The sequence below is a fragment of the Moesziomyces antarcticus genome (genome assembly GCF_000747765.1).
Source record: "Moesziomyces antarcticus DNA, scaffold: scaffold_v10008, strain JCM 10317, whole genome shotgun sequence".
In the NCBI taxonomy this organism is placed as follows: domain Eukaryota; kingdom Fungi; phylum Basidiomycota; class Ustilaginomycetes; order Ustilaginales; family Ustilaginaceae; genus Moesziomyces; species Moesziomyces antarcticus.
This window is the reverse complement of record NW_014639002.1, coordinates 566,174-583,565: the sequence shown is the minus strand read 5'-3', so window position 1 is coordinate 583,565 and position 17,392 is coordinate 566,174. Positions and strand designations below refer to the sequence as shown.

At 63.4% G+C, this 17,392-nt stretch overlaps 7 protein-coding genes across 7 annotated transcripts; 3 read left to right on the top strand and 4 right to left on the bottom strand.

Moving 5' to 3' along the window:
* Nucleotides 1–309: 309 nt before the first annotated feature.
* Nucleotides 310–2,367, top strand: PAN0_008d3624 (uncharacterized protein; the record flags this gene model as incomplete). Its single annotated transcript, XM_014801125.1, has 1 exon — nucleotides 310–2,367. One exon carries the CDS (start codon nucleotides 310–312, stop codon nucleotides 2,365–2,367), a length of 2,058 nt encoding a protein of 685 aa, XP_014656611.1.
* A 157-nt stretch (nucleotides 2,368–2,524) lies between these two features.
* On the bottom strand, nucleotides 2,525–3,122 carry PAN0_008c3623 (vacuolar ATP synthase subunit F V-ATPase F subunit; the record flags this gene model as incomplete). The annotated part of the gene is made up of 4 exons (XM_014801124.1): nucleotides 2,525–2,539; nucleotides 2,614–2,823; nucleotides 2,904–2,987; nucleotides 3,078–3,122. 4 exons carry the CDS (start codon nucleotides 3,120–3,122, stop codon nucleotides 2,525–2,527), a joined length of 354 nt encoding a protein of 117 aa, XP_014656610.1.
* A 687-nt stretch (nucleotides 3,123–3,809) lies between these two features.
* Nucleotides 3,810–5,477, top strand: PAN0_008d3622 (histone deacetylase; the record flags this gene model as incomplete). Its single annotated transcript, XM_014801123.1, has 1 exon — nucleotides 3,810–5,477. The coding sequence occupies one exon, from the start codon at nucleotides 3,810–3,812 to the stop codon at nucleotides 5,475–5,477; it is 1,668 nt and encodes a 555-aa protein (XP_014656609.1).
* A 188-nt stretch (nucleotides 5,478–5,665) lies between these two features.
* Nucleotides 5,666–10,348, bottom strand: PAN0_008c3621 (uncharacterized protein; the record flags this gene model as incomplete). Its single annotated transcript, XM_014801122.1, has 1 exon — nucleotides 5,666–10,348. One exon carries the CDS (start codon nucleotides 10,346–10,348, stop codon nucleotides 5,666–5,668), a length of 4,683 nt encoding a protein of 1,560 aa, XP_014656608.1.
* Nucleotides 10,349–11,874: 1,526 nt separating this feature from the next.
* PAN0_008c3620 (DnaJ protein) lies at nucleotides 11,875–13,710 on the bottom strand (the record flags this gene model as incomplete). The annotated part of the gene is made up of 1 exon (XM_014801121.1): nucleotides 11,875–13,710. One exon carries the CDS (start codon nucleotides 13,708–13,710, stop codon nucleotides 11,875–11,877), a length of 1,836 nt encoding a protein of 611 aa, XP_014656607.1.
* A 124-nt stretch (nucleotides 13,711–13,834) lies between these two features.
* Nucleotides 13,835–16,109, top strand: PAN0_008d3619 (uncharacterized protein; the record flags this gene model as incomplete). The annotated part of the gene is made up of 3 exons (XM_014801120.1): nucleotides 13,835–13,850; nucleotides 14,163–14,395; nucleotides 14,460–16,109. 3 exons carry the CDS (start codon nucleotides 13,835–13,837, stop codon nucleotides 16,107–16,109), a joined length of 1,899 nt encoding a protein of 632 aa, XP_014656606.1.
* A 125-nt stretch (nucleotides 16,110–16,234) lies between these two features.
* Nucleotides 16,235–17,200, bottom strand: PAN0_008c3618 (NAD(P)-binding protein; the record flags this gene model as incomplete). Its single annotated transcript, XM_014801119.1, has 1 exon — nucleotides 16,235–17,200. The coding sequence occupies one exon, from the start codon at nucleotides 17,198–17,200 to the stop codon at nucleotides 16,235–16,237; it is 966 nt and encodes a 321-aa protein (XP_014656605.1).
* Between the last annotated feature and the right edge of the window lie 192 nt (nucleotides 17,201–17,392).

Genomic DNA, 17,392 nt, shown 5'->3' with positions numbered 1-17,392 from the left:
CGTGTGTGGCGCGCGGGTGGGGCTTCCAGAAGATCACACACACCCGCCGGCCAGCGAAAATCGCTCCCCCAAACAAATCGCCGCCCCAAATTCGCAGTTGCAGCCGCGTGACGTGAGGTGGGTGTGGAGCGGCCAAGTTGCTTTTTCACGCCGCTCTTAGATAGCTGCCAAGGGTCCACTCCACTTGTCTTTTCGCCGACTGGTTCCGTTGCAGCTTTGCGGAGCTTGCCGAGCAACCACCATCTCTTCCTCCTTCTCAGCGTCAGTGTCTGGGAATGCAGCCGCACGTGCGTCGCTGAAACATCCACCATGGCGCAGCTCATACCGGGCGATGCCTCGATCTTCGTCACGCGCCTGCTCATTCTCGTCGTGTGGGGCGTGACGCCGTTCTGCTGGCTCGCACTCGTCTCGCGCGCACTCCGCCTCTATCTCAACCGCTACACGACGTACTCGCTCGATGCGGCTCTCTGGCGCGCCATCGTTGCGCATGCGCCGGCTGGCATTACGGCGGTGCTGCAGAAGCTGCTGTCGCCAAAGTGGCGCTGGGCCTCCACGCCTTTCTACACATACTGCGCCGCCGAAGCCGCATTCTCGATCTACCACTGGCATCTTTCACGCGTCATCCAACGACCTGGTCCGCGGCCGCTGTATGGACGCCGCTTCCTCCGTGGCGTCTTCGCCCAGGCTCTCCAGGCTGGCCTCAAGCATCCCACGGACGAGAAGCAGACGTACGCCTCGGCGGTGGTCTCCTCGATCGCGCCCGCCACCAACGGCCACGGGCTCACACAGCGCGCTTCGAACGGCGACTCAGAAATAGCGGCGGGACTACACGAACCTTCGGCGCCCAGCAGCGTGAGGCAGAGACTCGGTCGGCTGCGCGCAGCGAGCTTTGTGCCGCAGTTTGTGAGCGCGCCGGTGGCAGCCGACGACCCGCGTGCGATCAAGTTCCAGCAGGACCAGGCGCGCTGGTTCTTTGGCGCGCCGTTCGAGCACATTACGCGGCGCGAGGTGATGCACTGGCTCGCATGGTCGCTGTTTGCCTCGGATCTCGAGTCGCTCGAAGCCGAGCGCGATGCACACCGCGGGCTTGCGCCCGGCGCGGCGCTGGCGGCCGACGAGAAGGTGGTGGAGTCGGCGACGCCATCGACGTTCAGCTCGCCCATGCCGCCGAGCGGGGCTGCTTTTGGAGGCATGCCTCCTGCGTGGGCGACGGGGTCGGCAGCAGGCAGCGTGGTGGAGCAGGAGGACGTGCGTGGGGTGAGGGCCAAAGAGGGCGAGTGGGATCCGACGACGGGCGACCGTTTGCAGTTCCTGGAGTACTGCTTGGAGCTCCTAGAGACGAGGCAGGGTCGAAGTTTTCCGGAGCACGCGCCCGGGGAAGGCAGCCACGATGGCAAGCATGCGCGCAACGATTCGGAGGGCGAGGTGCGCAGGACGCTGCTGCAGCCTGCCAAGCCGAGCGGCAAGCCCAAGACGCGGATGATGCGGCTGACGATCGATCCGGTGCGCACACGCATGCGGCCACTCGCATGCTATCTGGTGACCAACACGCTGTCGTACCTCACCATCCAGCGCGCGGTTCGTGGCGGCTTCGAGATGTGCAAGCAGGGCCGGCTGCCGTACCTGTACCGCGCAGCTGTCTCGTCGCGCGCCGGTGCCGACTCTACACCGCTCATCGTGCTGCACGGACTGGGCATTGGTCTGGCGCAGTACGCTTCGCTCGTGTCGTTCTTTCTGCGCTCGGACACATTTGCGCACCGACCGATCGTGATCCTGCTGCAGCCGAACATCTCGCAGTCGATTCTGTCGCGCGAGTTTCTGCGGCCGTTTGGACACCACGAGACGACCTCTGCGTTCCGGCAGATTCTGGCGGCGCGCGGATGGGGCGAGATCGACGTGCTGTCGCACTCGTACGGCTCGCTGGTGCATTCGTGGCTGATCAAGTCGCTGGGGACGCAGGTGCGGCGCAGCTGCTTTGTGGATCCGGTGTGCTTCCAGCTGTGGGTGCCGTACGTGTGCGCCAACTTTGTATACAAGCGCGCGAGCACGCCCATCGAGATGCTCATGCGCTACTTTGTGGCGCGCGAGCTCGGCACCGCCAACACGCTCTGCCGATACTTTGACTGGAGCAGCAACATTCTGTGGCCCAACGAGATCGAGCGCCTCGCCGACGCCAAGTATACGAGGTTCTACCTCGCCGAGGAGGATGCGATTCTCAACGCCAAGGATACCTACGACTACCTCGTCGAATCGGGCTGTCCGAGGGACAACATTCACTATGGCGAGCGCAGGGCGCATGGCGAGATGCTCATGCACGGCGGCGACGACTTTGCCAACATTGTACACTGGCTCTCGATGCAGGTCTAGCCCTGTTGAGCTCGGGCGGTAGATGCAATCCTTCACTGTTGAACCGTGTGCGGGCGTGGCGTCGTGGCTGTGGGGATCAAAAAGTTGAGATTGACACAAGTCGTGTAGTGGGTGGCGGGACGAGAGGGTATGCGTGGATGCGAGGTGGATGTACGAATTACTCTCCAAACAGCTGTCGATGGTCGTAGGGAGATCACGGTCAGTAATCGAGCTACATGATGAATACGATGGGCAATGTGGACGTACCTTCTGGACGCGCTTGAGGACGCTATCCTTTGCCGGGTCGTATGGGTGATCCTTGGCCGGGATCTCGAGGAGCGCCGGGAAGGCCTGCGTATACCTGTCGACGATGGGACGGATCTTCTCGGCGATGTGCTGGTTGATGAGCAGGATCGCAATGTCCTTGCGCTCGCTGGTGAAGTGGTTGAATGTCTGTTCGATATCCGAGACCGATGTCTACACGCCCATCCCCCCGATAAGATTGACTGAACGTCAGTGCATTGTCGCTTGGCAGGACATCGTTCAATCGTGCGTACCTTTCCATCGACGATCATAAAGTTCTTTTCGCCCTTCTCATCGACGTTGCCAATTCCAGCAAGCAGGAGGCCCGTTGTAGAGTCCTAAACCCGCCGCGAGTGCCGCGAATCAAGATAAGCAAGATCAGAATGTCAGAGGTTGAGACATGGCTCGAGATGGGTGTGGACACTTACCTCGTCAGCGATGAGCGCTATGAGTGTGCGGTCGGCCGCCGACATGGTGGCGTTTGTGCACTCGAAGCTCGTCGGCACTTGCGAGGGCGGATGAGGACAGCGAGTCGAGTGAGGGGATGAGGAGCAAAGGCGTGGGCGTGTGCGCGGTGAGCCCGCGAGCGAGGGTGCAGCACAGGGGCGAGCTCAATGTGGAGCCGCAGCCCCGACGCTACGGCATCACGTGCGAAATTTGTCGGGCGATGTGAGAGCGAAAGCAGGCTCTTCCTCCCGCTCGAGCCAAGTTTGAAAAGCTGCAGCCGCCAGCGGCTTTTCGTGCGGATGCGGAGCGGCGGTGGATGGACGCAGCTCAAGGCCGAGGTGGAGATTTCTTCCCACAAATTCCAACCAGAGCTGCCGGCCAACGTCGAGGGTCCAGAGGAGCTGCAGCCGCAGCCGGCTTTGGCTCTATTTCACCCCGCGCTTCCCTCCCCATCAGCATCAGCTTCTTGACTCGCATCTCGCTCTCTGTCTCTCTCTCTCTTCGTCTTCTCCAGATCGGCTTCAGCGAGAAAGCAAACCTCCGAAGACGCAGAGCAGGGCTCATCGGCACGTCGGCGCATCCGTATCCGCATCCATACGCTGCCCCAACAAACCGCATCCGCATCCCAACGTCACATTCTCATCTCGGGCGCTCCGAAGTGGGCCTTTGCTGCTGTGAGCGCTCGTGCTGGCTGTTGCGCCGTGCTGGCAACCATGACATCCACCTACCTCGCGCCGAACTCGGTGGTGCAGACGTACAACGGCAGCGATGCGGCGGGCGCGCCGCACGCGACGGACGAGCCTTTGTTTGCGCCCATCTCGAACGCCTCGAACCCGAACGCGTCGCGCGTATGCTACTTCTTCGACTCGGACATTGGCAACTACCACTACGGCCCTGGGCATCCGATGAAGCCGACGCGCATCCGCATGTGCCACTCGCTCGTCATGAACTACGGCCTGTACAAGCGCATGGAGATCTTCCGCGCCAAGCCGGCGACGAAGCGCGAGATGAGCCAGTTCCACACGGACGAGTACGTCGACTTTCTCAACCGCGTCACGCCCGACAATGTCGACTCGTTCGTGCGCGAGCAGGCCAAGTTCAACGTGGGCGACGACTGCCCCGTCTTCGACGGGCTCTTCGAGTACTGTTCCATCAGTGCCGGCGGCAGTATGGAGGGGGCCGCACGGCTGTCGCGCGACAAGTGCGATATCGCCATCAACTGGGCGGGTGGACTGCACCACGCAAAGAAGGGCGAGGCGAGCGGGTTTTGCTACATCAACGATATTGTGCTGGGTATTCTCGAGTTGCTGCGCTACCATCCGCGCGTGCTGTACATCGACATTGATGTGCATCACGGCGACGGTGTCGAGGAGGCGTTTTATACCACCGACCGCGTCATGACGTGCAGCTTCCACAAGTACGGCGAATTCTTCCCCGGCACCGGCGAGCTGCGCGACACGGGCATCGGCAAGGGCAAGATGTACTCGTGCAACTTCCCGCTGCGCGACGGCATCACGGACGAGTCGTACAAGACCGTATTCGAGCCGGTGATCGCACAGATCATGGAGCACTACCGACCTTCTGCGGTCGTCCTGCAGTGCGGCTCGGACTCGCTTGCGGGTGACAAGCTGGGCTGCTTCAACCTGTCCATGCGCGGACACGCCAACTGCGTCGAGTACGTCAAATCCTTCGGTCTTCCACTGCTGTTGCTTGGAGGGGGTGGATATACGATGCGCAACGTCAGCCGTGCATGGGCGTTTGAAACCGGCTTGGCGGCGGGACAGGAGCTCAACCCTCAAATTCCGGTCAACGAGTACTACGAATACTTTGGGCCCGATTACCGGCTCGACGTGCGACCGAACAACATGGAGGATCTCAACACGCGCGAGTACCTCGAGAAGATCAAGATCCAAGTGTTTGAAAACCTGCGCCAAACCGCGCACGCCCCGAGCGTCCAAGGCCACGTCGAACCGCGCAGTATCGCCGAGCAGTTGCATCTGCAGAGTGTGGCGGATGGAGAGGAGCGATTGGACTTGGCGGATAAGAATGGGCTGCAGGCGTTGGAGGATGAGCATCCCGATCGGAGGGTGGTGGATGTGCAAGCGTTCCAGGACCATGCTCGTGGTGGAGACGACGAGTTGGACAGGGAGGCTAGTGCCAACCCCACCCGAGTTGCGGATGGCAGTGCGGAAAAAGTGGGCATCGCAAGGCTCAATCCAACAGCAGCCGCGGAGGAGCAGGCGATAGATGAGCAGATCGACGCCAAGGAGCGCGCCAGACTCGAGGCCAAGCATGGTGCTGCCGTGCCACAACCGGACCAACACGCCCAGTCGCACCAAGACGCCACACCTCAGTCCGAAACCATGGATGTAGACGCCTAACCTCCCCCAACCCCCTCTTTCTTTGTATCCTTCTGCCCGCCTGGTCTTGGCTGTATCCAATGCGATCTTTCATCCTTCTCACCGCGCCTGCCCATCCCCAAACACACGCACACACCGCTGTGGAAAAAAGGTTCGACAGTAACATTTTTGGGCACTTGAAGTGAGATGCGAATGCACGTCGGACGTGTCTAGGTGCGTTTCTTGGCCGCCTTGCTTTTGACCACTCTGAACCCGGAATCGGGCGACTTGGGCACTGCATTCATCGCCTTGGCGCCAAACGGCGAAGCCTGTTGAGTCGTCACCGGCTTGACCGCCCCAAAGTTTCCCATCCCAGCCGCACTGGCTGCGCCCCACCTGCTCGCACCCGTGCTACCTGTGCGACCATGCACATCGAGCTTGCGCTTCGACACAAAGTCGTGCGCGAAACGGCGTCCATCGAGCGTGCTGCTGTTGGCATACACCGTATCCGCAATGATCTCGATCACGTCCGCACTCGGGTCGAGCGGGAACTGCAACAGCATGTCGATAAAGTCGTCCGTCTTGATCGTCAGGCCCTGCAGGTTGTCCTTGCAGTACCGGATGAATTCGGGCGATGGCGCATTCGGATCCAACGGCGCCCGCTTTGCTGCACTGGCGAGTGCGGAAGAAGGTGCAGCGGTACGGCTCGAGGGCGAGGGAGAGGCAGGAGCCGACGGCTTGCCAACCACGTTCCACGCACTGCCGGAGCCCGAGGTGGGAACCGCACCGCTGGTGCTGCGCGAGGGAGTACCCAAAGCAGGTCGCGCTGCCAAAGGCGATGCTGCTGCCGAACCGTAGGCGGAACCCGTGCCGACGGCAGGGGCAGCGCTGGGTGTAGTGGGCTTGCCACTCGCACCGACGACCGACCACGCACCGCCACCGCTCGATGCCGACGAGGCGGGTGCGACGACGCCGTGCAGGCTCGCCGACGGCGTGCGTCCCGCCGAGTCCGCATACCCCTTGCGCGCCGCCGCCGCCAGCGCCGACTGCTGCGCCTTGACCTTGTCCGCGCGCTTCCGCTCCTCCTCCTGAATCTCCATGAGCGTCTTCTTGGGCGCGCTCTTGCCTGCATTCCACGCGGGAGCAGCCGGCGCCGTCGCCGCACCCGCATCGCTGCCCGCACCGCTGCCCGCCTTGGCCGCGGGCGCCGACGCCAGCCCCCAGCTCAGCGTGGTCGGCAGATCCTCCACGGCGCTCGGCGACGCCGCCATGCGCGCACGCGCCGCCGCCTTGTCCGCAGCGCGCTTGGCCTCCGCCCGCTTCGCCTCGGCCTCCTGGATCTCGCGCAGGCTCGGGCCCGTGGGCTGCGCAGCGTCCTCCTTGGCCGCCCACGGCGCAGGGCGGCTGGCGGCCGTCTGCGCCTCGGCGGCAGAGGCGTCGGTAAGCCAGTCCGACAGCGGCGCCTGCGTGGCAGTCGACGACACATCGTCCTTGTTCGTGCGGCGGAACTGGTCCTGCGACACGACACGCACGTTGCCCGCGCCCGTGGAGCGCGCAGCAGCGGCAGAGGCGGCACGGTTGGCGGGCTCTGCGCTGCCCGGGACGGGGCGCGGGGCATCGGTGCTCGGTCGCGCAAGCGCCGATCGCGGCTCGCGCTTGGCCTCCTTGGCTGCACGAGTGGGCAGCGTGAGCGCAGGCATGCCCGACAGCTCGGGCTCCGACGCAAACTCGACCGCCTTGGGGCTCTGCGGCCACAGCTCCTCCGGTCGCGGCTCGCCCGTAGTAAACGCCTCGGGCGGCGGGATCTCGGTCTCGGCAGAAGTGGCAGGCTGGCTGGGCTGCTGAGCCTCGGATGCAACCGCAGCCGCGGCCGCAGCAGCCTTCTGTGCCTCTTTCTTGGACTGCTTCTTCTGGGGCGTGGCGGTCTTGGCAGCCTGCATGGCTTCCTCGGCCGCGGATTTGTCTTCCACAGCGGCTGCAGAGGCGATGTCCGCGGCAGGAGCGGTCTCGACGTCGTCGTGCTGCTCTGCGTGCACCGGCGCGGGGAAGGCGTTCTCGAACGACTGGTGCTGCTCGTCGCGTTGGTCGGCGAGCTGGGTGTTGAGCGTGGTATCGTGGTGGGGCGCGGGCGATCGAGCCCTGCGCGGCGTGCCGATGGGGTCGGCAGCCTTGATGGCCTCGTTGCGCGCGACATCGCCAAACTCCATCTCGCGGTGCGCGACACCGGGTGTGCCTGCGCCAAAGCTCCACGGCGCCTGCTGCTCGCCCCACTGGCCCTGCACCTGCCTTGCGCCGCCGCCGCCGAGAGTTGAGTCGAACTGCGAGCGCTGCGCGAGCGACGCCTTGTTGGCCCAGGGGCTGCCGGCCTGCTCAAACGCCTGCCTCTGCTGCTGATTAAAGTTGTCGAACGCAGCGCGCTCGTTGACCAGCGGGCTCTGGTGGCCGCCGAGTCCGACGTCGCCGAACTGACCCAGACCAGGCTGGCCGAGGCCGCCCCAGTGCGAGGGAGTCATGGCCGACTCGGGAGCCCATCCGGACCTGCCGAGGCCGCCGCCGAAGCCGTCGAGTTGGCCGAGGCTCATGCCGCCGGGCCCGCGCGAGGCGGCCGCCGCCGCCGCAGCCGCAGCACGCTGCTGGTCGTGCATCTCGCGCTCGCGCAGGATGGACATGAGCTCGTCCTGGTTGCGCGGACGGTTGTCGAATCCGGCCTGTCCAGCGGCAAAGATGTCCGAATGACCAAACGGCGACGGGCCACCGTTGGCGAGCCCGCCAAGGGCGAGCGAAGCGGGCCAGGCCTGCTGCCTGCCAGCCTGGCCAGAAGACCAGGGACGGTTGGCGTCAAAGGCATCGGTGAAGCGGCTCTGTTCGTTGCCCAGAAGCGAGTCGGTGGCCATGTTGTTGTCGAAGGCAGGCCTGGGCGGATCAGGTCGATGAAGCCAGTTGGAGGGAGGGATGATGAAGGGCTGCAGCGCGTTGCCGATCGCGGCGACGACCTGAGCGAGCGGCTTGAATTCGGAATCCTCCTGACGCCTGATGAGCAGGTCGTCGGCAAAGTACTGTTGCGAGTACCAGTCGTGCATCATGAGGCTGCTAAAGGGGCCCTGGACGTTGCCGGCCATGTCCCTGTAGAGCCACATGGCGGTCTCGGGCGACCAAGGCGCGGCGGCCATGGGCGGTTGGAGCGAGTGGAACGGCTGCTGTTGCTGCTGCTGCGATTGCAAGCTGTGTCTGGCGTCGTTGTTGTTCGTGCCGGCTTGGTCGGTGTTGATGGACGAGTTGATGGGGGGCAGACCGGGGCTGTCGTCGTCGTCGAGGTGGAGGGAGCCGAGCACTGCGGAAGCCTGCTGCGCCAAGTCCGGGTCGTCGCTGCCCAGCGTGCGGGAGGCAGCGTTGAAATTTCCATTTGGATCCGCCGACTGCGCATCCGCCTTCTCGGCCGAAGCGACTTCTGCGATGCTCGAGCTGACGAGCGGATTAGAGTGAGACGCATCTTGCTTGGACGCAGACAGCGACTGCACGGGCCGGGCCTGGCTGGTCTGACGCTCTCTCCTCCTGTCGAAGCCGGCGGCGGATTTGCCAAAGCCGATGCTGCCGTCCGAAGGTGGGCCAATGGGACCCTCGCCGGGGAGGCGGTCCTTGTGGCGCGCGAACTTGGCCGAGATGCTGAGACCTTCGGGATGGGCGCTGGGCACGATGGGCTGCGCCGGCTCCGACGACGACTGGACGGTGAGTGCGGCAGGCGTGACCGAGCTGTCTGCAGCGGCCGAGGCGTTTCTTCCCCTGGCTCGGTTGGAGCTGAAGGCCTCGGAGAAGCCAGGATTGTTGGCGCCAGTCGTGGCTGGCTGTGCACTACCGGCTTGCGAAGCGCGTCCCCACGAGCCACCGAGGCTGTTGGCGGGCTGCGGGGTGCCGTTCTCTTCCGAGGCACCGCCCTTGCCGATGCGCGCTGCTCGCGACGAGGATTCGATCGAGTTGGCTGCAACGCCGCCGTCGCTGCTGTCCATCCTCTTGCGGGCAGGCGGCGCCACGCCGGAGAGCACACCGCCCTGAATGCCGCTGAATCGGTCTCGGGAGACGTTGGGCGAAAGAGGGCGCGAGCCGGCCGAGGCGCCTACGCCGGCGAGCGCGCCGCTCGAGGCACGTTGGAAGAGGCCGGGGCGCTCCTTGTCGGGTTTATCCCAGTTGGAGGCACCCATGGAGCCGAAGCCGCCAGCCACGCCGCTCGCGGAGCTGCCCGAGGTGGAGCGCGCATTGAGGCCGCGAGGCTCGCTGCCCGCGAGAGCTGGCGAGAGCGGACCGCCGCCACCACCACCAACGGCACCAAAGTCAGCAAAGGCAGAAGGGCGGCGATCGGAGGCGGTCTTTCTACGCGAGGTGCTCGGAGCTCGTTCGGGGCCTGCGTTGGCGCCGATGGGGCCGGGTGGAGCGGCGTCGATGGGCGAGGGCTCTGCGCTGGGAGCCTTGGAGGTGCGGTCGGCGCTGTAGAGGCTAAGCAGCTTTTCGCGCGTCAGCTTGTCCTTGGCGAGTGCGGCGGAGGTGCCGTTGAGCAGCGCAGCCGAAGCGTCGGCGTCGCCAGCGGCGTACGAGGCGTGGATGCCGTTTCGATCCGCGGCTTGTGACGTGGCCGCTGATGCTGCTGCTGCCGCCGCCGCCGCAAAGGAGAAGGCGCCAGGCGAGCTTACGGCTGGGCTCACCACGGGCGCTGGGCCGGAGAGATTTGCCAAGCCGCCACCAGAGCCGCCATTACGCTTGCCGCCGCCCGCGCCAGCAGCGCCAGGAGCAGCAGCGTTGCCAGCGATGGGGCCGGAGCCCGGGCTTGTGGCGGTGGAAGGCGTGGTGGATTCCTTGCCACCAGATTTGCTGTTGGGGCCCTTGCGCATCCATTCGGGACCGAATTGCATCGAAGTCGCCATGTTGGTGAGAAGGTTGTGTGTGTGGGATGCTGTGGTGGTGATTGCCGAGCTGGAGGCGATGCGAGACGAACAAAGCACGACCGTGTGTTGGAAGTGCGAGGCGGTGTGGAAGGGTGGGACTGGAGCTGATGAGTATGCTAGGGTGGTGTGAAGGCCGAAGAGATGGGGTGTGCGCGCGACTGATGTATGGATGCGGTGGTCAAGCGGATGAGATCAAAGAGTTGAAACTGAGGCTCGAATGCGAGCAGGAGAGGTGGCAAGTCGAAGAGTCGGTTGAACGGGCTGGATTTGGCTAGCTTTGCTGATTGCTGTTGGTGTGTTGAGAAGGGGACGGAGGCGGTGAGGTTGACTGATGCAGATGCTGCGATGAGAAGGATTGCTTCGAGGCGATATTGCTGTGGATTGCTATGGGATGGGATTGTGTGTTGGGGCTGGGCTGGGCTGGGCCAAGGTGGCAATGCGAGATGCTACGAGAGCTGTGATGGGGGAAAAGTAGAGACAAAGGAAGTGTGTCGGTGGTGAGGAGAAGGCAATGGGGACCGGTGCGTTGGTGCGAGCGTAGCCTTGGGCTGCTTTGCGCTGCGTTGCGTTGAACCGACTCGAGGAAGCGCAGGTCAGCCGGGCATGGAAGACAGAGTGAAAGCTCGCAGAGCAGCGGCGCAAAGATCACCCAAAAATCGCTCTCTCGATTGGCTCGCTGCTGAGCCACTGCTTTCTTTTCTTTTTTCTTTTTTCCTGCTTCGCGCACACACCCCGCCAGTCACTCACGCCCAGCTCCAGCCAAGGCTTCCCGAAAAAAAAATAAAAGTAGGAAAAGGAAAGAGGAAAAAAAAGGAGGCTTGCCAGCCAATCAAGCTTAAAAATCTGCTCGTCACGTCCCAAGCCAACACCTGAGCAGCTCCCTTTCTTCGCGCTCATCACTGCGGTGTGCAACTGCCGTTCTTTTTTCACGCCTTCATTTGGCTACCCGGCATGAAAGCGGTGGCCTCTGCTGCATACAAAATCTCATGCCTCGGCGTATCATACGGGGCCAAAGCACTTCCATACGATATCAGCGTTGAATGAGAGCCGCCTAGGCCACAGACGACATGACAGTCCATTGGTGAGCCAACAAAGGGGTGATGGGAGGGAGGTTCGGCCCCTATGATGAAAAAGAGACTGCTCTCAGCGTTGCGATTTTGTTTCGATCATTCCCAACCCGCCACGCGCCGCGTCTGCGCACGTTAGACTCTCCCACTTTGCACACGAATGCGCGCTCGCCACGCGCCAAAACGATCACCTTCTATCACGCACACTCTTGCACAGCAATGCAATCTATTCCATACGGCATTCAAGCTTCTGCCAAGTGTTACTTTGTTTTGGAATCCGACTCGTTCGTTTCGGCCTGCTTTGCCGCATCGACATCTGCTACACGCGCACCCCCCCCAAAAAAAAGCAAAAGTGGTGAGATTTTGTAGCATGAATGCATGGAAAGGATATCTACACGGTGCTCGGCGCCTCGCATCGAAGGGACCAGGACGGGAGAATCACTTGCGCCCGGTCATCCAGTCCCAAGTGCGACCCAGCAACCCCCTATGCGACTCGGTCGTCTCCGCAGATTCCACCGTCGAGCCACTTGGCGTCTCAGACGCTGGTGAAGGCGATGCGGAGCCGTGTGTAGTCGTATCGTCGGACCGAGACGATGGATGGATGGAGAACCTACCTGCAGCACTCTTTTTCGCCTGCTTGGATGAACCTGTCGAAGCTGTGGATGCAGCCTTGCCACTCGCCGTCGAGTTGGCATTGGATGTAGCATCCGACGATGCCTTTGGCGACTCCTTGCCGCCTGCTGACGCCGTCGAGTTGTCCGCCTTGGTCTTGCTGCTAGCCGCCCCCTGCGAGGCGGTCGATGCGGTGGATGCGGTGGATGCACGACCCTCGACCTCGTCGGCATACTGCTGGAGGATCTCGCGCTGGCGCTTTGTGAGCGATCGTGGCATGCTCACTTCGAACTGCACCATCAGGTCGCCCTTCTGCCCCCTGCGCGTGGGCGAGGGCACACCACGCCCGGGCAGGATCATCTCTTCGCCCACCTGCGTTCCTGCGGGCACGCGCACCTCGACAGGCCCATCCAGCGTGGGTACACGCACCTTGCCACCCAACACTGCCGTATGGAATGGAATCGTGGCCGGGAAGAAGAGCGTCGAGCCCTGTCGTCTCCAGATGCGCGAGGGCGAAACGTTGATGCGCACATACAGCGACCCGGGCGTGCCGGCACCCGAGAGCGGCACATCGCCAAAGCCATCTTTGCGGATGCGGAAGCCATCGTCAACACCGGCGGGCAGCTCGATCTCAACCTCCTTGCGTCCTCGAATCCTTCCGACACCGTCGCACGTATTGCAGCTGTCGCCCGGAGCCACGGTTGCGCCGGCGCCGCCGCACGACGGACAGGTAGTGGCCATCTGGAAGCCGCTCTGAATGACAAAGGTGCGCGTGCCCGTGCCGTTGCACGTGCCACAGGTGCTCTTCTTGGCGCCCGCCTTGAGTCCCGAGCCCGTGCAGGAGCCGCAGCGCTCGATGGGGTTGATGACCACCTTGCGCTTGGTGCCCTTGCACGCCTCTTCGAACGTGAGGTTGACCGTGGTCTCGAGATCCTCGCCGCGCGCCTCGCCGGCGAATCCCGCCCCACCAAAGCCCGGACCGCGCTGTCCCGGCCGCGCGCCGCCGCCAAACGCACCGAAAAGGCTCTCAAAGATGGATCCGGCATTGCCGGCGTTGGAGAAGCCACCAAAGTCCTGGAAGCCACCGAAGCCGCCGGCACCAAACGGCGACGAGCCTCCGCCTCCAAAGGGGTCGAAGCCAGGCTGACCGTCGGTGGTGCCGTACTGATCGTAGGCGGCGCGCTTCTTGTCGTCGCTGAGCAGGTCGTAAGCGTTCTGGATCTCTACAAAGCGTTCCTTGGACCCCTTCTCCTTGTTGGTGTCCGGGTGGTACTTTTTGGCGAGACCGTAGTAGGCGCGCTTGATGTCCTTGACGTCAGCATCCTTCTTGACGCCGAGCACCGAGTAGGGGTCCTTTGCCGATGCGCTCTGGACGGCAGAGGAGGAGAAGGTGCGCGGAGCATCGCCACACGTGGCGCACACGGGCCTAGCAATGCGGCCCGACGAGGAGGTGCGCACGGCCGAACGAGAGAGCGTGATGAGCGAGCGCGACGAAGACGGAAGCTTTGCTGCCGTGGAGGAGCTCGAGGCGGTAGCGTCGTGGCGACGGTGCGAGGCCAAGGGGCGGCGAGGCACGGTGGTGAGGGTGGATGCGGCCGAGGTGGAGGAGGGCGCGAGCGGCGCCAGTCGGGCGACGGCGCCTCGAGCTGGCGTCGTGTGCATGGTGGATGTGGCGCCAGATCAACGGGATCAAGGGGGGATGCGAGTGAGTGGTCGAGTGGTAAAGAGGGAAGAAAATAGAGCCAAAGCAAAGAAGAGCGTGGAGGAAGAAAGCAGCAGTTGACGGATGTCGGATGTCGTCGGTCAGCCAGAGGAGCGAAATTTCGTCGGCAGCTCACGGCTCAATTTCGTCCAAGGGCAGCCGATTGTGGAGCAGAGCCAACGAAGCTTCCAGATTTTTGCAGCTGCCGAAGAGAGCGGAGGGCGCCGGCTGAGTCGTGCTGAGATCTTTTCGGATTTGTAACGCGATCTGGTCAAATCGGGAGGGGGTATATTGGTCCATGTTAGACTGTGTTAAGCCTAGCTCGACTCGGGGGCCGAGTCGAGGCAGGAGAAAAGGCGAGAAAGGGCGGCCGAATTGGTGATTTTTTTGTTGCTGCGTTGTTGGATTTCAGGCTTCCGTCGCTCGACGGGCAAAAAGACGGAGCTCAACGCGACGGACAGCGCAGCTGAGCACCAACGCAGTCGCATCGCATCCAAATCACGCACCGCATCGCGGCAGGCGGGAGCGGAGCTGTCGAGACGCGATCGCACTCGCTTGGCCCCCCATCCGCCATCGCTCAATCGCTACTGCTCTCAAAGACCCTACCTTGATCCCTATCTCTTGTCCACCTCCATCCGTGCATCCGTGCTGGCTTCTCCACTAACTCTTCGTGGCAGGTTCGATCGCTTTCCCGCTCGCTCACTCGCAGATACCCCGTGACCTCGCTCCAGGCCACTCTTTCGCTCTTTCGCTCCCGTCGCGTCGAGCCCCACCCGATCCCACCTCGCACCCACGCCGCCCACGCACGCCCGTCGCACGGACGCGTTCCAGTCAAATCCTTTCTCGCGCGCGTCTCGATCGCATTCGCAGCCAGCCCAGCATGTACGGCCGAAGCGGTCAGCAGCAGTACCGCGGCGGTCTGTCGTCGTGGGACACGATGCAGCCGCAGTCGGGCTACACCTCTTCGCCGTCCCAGCCGCCGCAGCCTCCGCAACAGCAACAGCAGCAGCCGCAACAGCAGCAGCCGGGCTACTTTGGCAGCAGCATGATCTCGTCCGGCTCGAGAGACGATGTAGGCGGCTACGGCGGCTATGCATCGGGCGGCTCGAGCTCGCACTTTCCCTCGGGCTATCCGGGACAGCAGCCGGGCAATGCGGCTTCGTCGTCGTCTGCCAACTCGCGTCCCAACACCTTTGCCAGCTTCTCGGAGGCGTTCACCGGTGGGTATAACGGCAACTCGCTCATGCCGCAGCAGCAGCAACAGCAGCAGCAGCAGGGACAGCAACAGCAGGGACAGCAGCAGCCGGGTCAGCCGTCCAACGCGTCGTACCGTAGCGAGCACTACTACGCGCCCTCCGAGTACGGCGCAGCGCGCGATCGCGCCGCACAGCCCATGTATGCGCAGCAGCCGGGCGATGGGTTTGGCCAGCCGAGCAATGGCAGCGCAAGGGAGTCGCGCTTCGATGGCGCCTACTCGTCCGCCAACGCGCAGCAGGACTGGAGCAACTACTCGGCGTCGTCGAATGTGGCGATGCAGCAGCGCGAGGGCGTGCAGCCGTCGCAGGCGTCGCGTTCGCAGTCGGCTGCAGCGCCCACGGCGCAGAACGCACCGCCCTCCGCGTCGCCCTCGGTAGCGGCGGCGGCGTCACAGCCAGCGGCTGCCGAGGCGGCAGTGCCAAAGAAACGCGGGCGCAAACCTAAGAACCAGACGCAGCCCGTGGCGGCACCCGCGCCCACCAAGCCGCAGGGATATACCCAACAGGCGGGCTTTGTCGACCCCTCTGCCATGATGATCAAGACGGCCGCTAACGGCACGGCCAAAGGCAAAAAGGCTCAAGCTGCAGCAGCGGCGGCGGCAGCGGCGGCCCAGGCGGCAGCAGCAGCAGCTGCACCTCCCCCCGCACCCGCTGCTGCTGTGGGGATTCGGCCCAAGGGCAAGCGAGGGCGCAAGTCCAAGGCGGAGCTGGCAGCGGAAGCGGCGGCAGCAGCCTCGGCGCCACCTGCATCCGCAGCGGCAGTGGTGGATACGTCGATGGAGGCGCCGCCAGCGAAGCGCAAACGACGCACCAAGCTGGAGATGCAGGCGGCGCGGGCGGCGGAAGCGGAAGCGGCGGCGAGACAAGCGGCTCTGCAGGCGGCGGGTCAGGTGCCTGTGCCGACCAAGGATCCGAGGGGCAGGAAGCCCGGTTCCAAGGGAAGCTATACGCAGGCGTGGAACAAGGAGATGGTGGCAAAAGTGCAGGGACTGCGCGTGTTCGGAAGCATGATCGAGGACGACAAGACGCAGAAGGACTTTGACCGCGTCGTGATCGAGGTGCTCGGCATGCTCGATGGCAAACTGCCCGGCGATAAAAAGTAAGCCCCCACGAAATCGCAAAACGGATGTAATCTACCCCTTCTCTCTCTCTCTCATTCGATGCGTGCGGGGTTGGATTAGAGTGGCAGACCTTGATTGCGCGGGGTAGTGATTGTGAGATGTGTGGACTAGAAGTAGGCGGCTAGTTTGGACCAGACCGCATCGCGCGTGGGTTTGTCGGCCACATTCTTGCTGATGTCCAGCTTCTTGAGGCTGTCGTTGACGAGGTTGGGCTTGCCCGTCTCCAGATACCTCTGTCCCTCCGGGTTAGCTAGCAGATAAAAGGGCAACTCTGCATAACCCCCGGGTCCAGGTTTGGCACCAACCAGCGGTCCGAACACACGCGCCGCAAGGACGAGCAAGCTGTTGTGGCCCTGGTTGGCGAGGGCCTGGGTGTTTACGAACCCAGGGAAGGCGTGCGTGATGGTGAGGTTGGGGTGTTGTTCAGCCATGCGCGCACAGGCTGCGTCGAGCAACGACGAAGCTTGTGTGCCCTTTTTGAGCAAGCCCAGGGGTCCACCCCACCACTTGCCTGCCGCTTTGGCCTTGACAAAATCGAGATCCTCCAGGTCCATGGGGGATTTGCTGCCCTGACCAGGTGCAGCAACCATAAACACACCGCGCTTGATCGTGTTGGCCTCGAGCAGGTGCTTTGCCAGTCCGACGCGGGAGAGAACCTGCACGGCAAATTGGGTCTCTACACCCTCTGCCGTAGTTTCGATCCCGCCGTGAGGAGGTCCACCTTGGGTCTCGATGAGGTAGTCGATCCCCCTGCTTCCCGCTTTGGCCGTCACGGCTTGGGCGACCTTCTTGACGCCCGCGGTGGACGAGAGGTCAGCTTGGAAGAAGTGGTGATCGGTGTCGGCGGTGGTGTTGGCACGACGTGCTGCTTCGGCCGAGGCGAGACGCAGCTGCTCGAGCACCTCGCTTGCTTTCGCCTCGTTGCGGCCGATGAGCCAGACCGATGCACCCGCGAGCGCGAAGCGCAGTGCAATACCCGCACCGATCCCCTGCGTGCCACCGGCAACGAGTGCACGCTGCCGCGTGGCATCGACCGAATCGTTCTTGCGCGCGAGCTCCTTGTACGACACCATGGCGATAGTGTTGCTCGATGGAGGAGGGGAGTCAAGGTGGAGTTGCACGGATTACAACAGCGTGCATTTGATGCAGTATCGGCTGCATCGGCTGCAGCGGCTCTTTTTCGCCGGGTGGGAAAAAAAGTGGAGAAAAGATTGGCTTTCGAGCGCACCGATTCCACGCGGCCTTCAACCACCTGTCCACCGTCC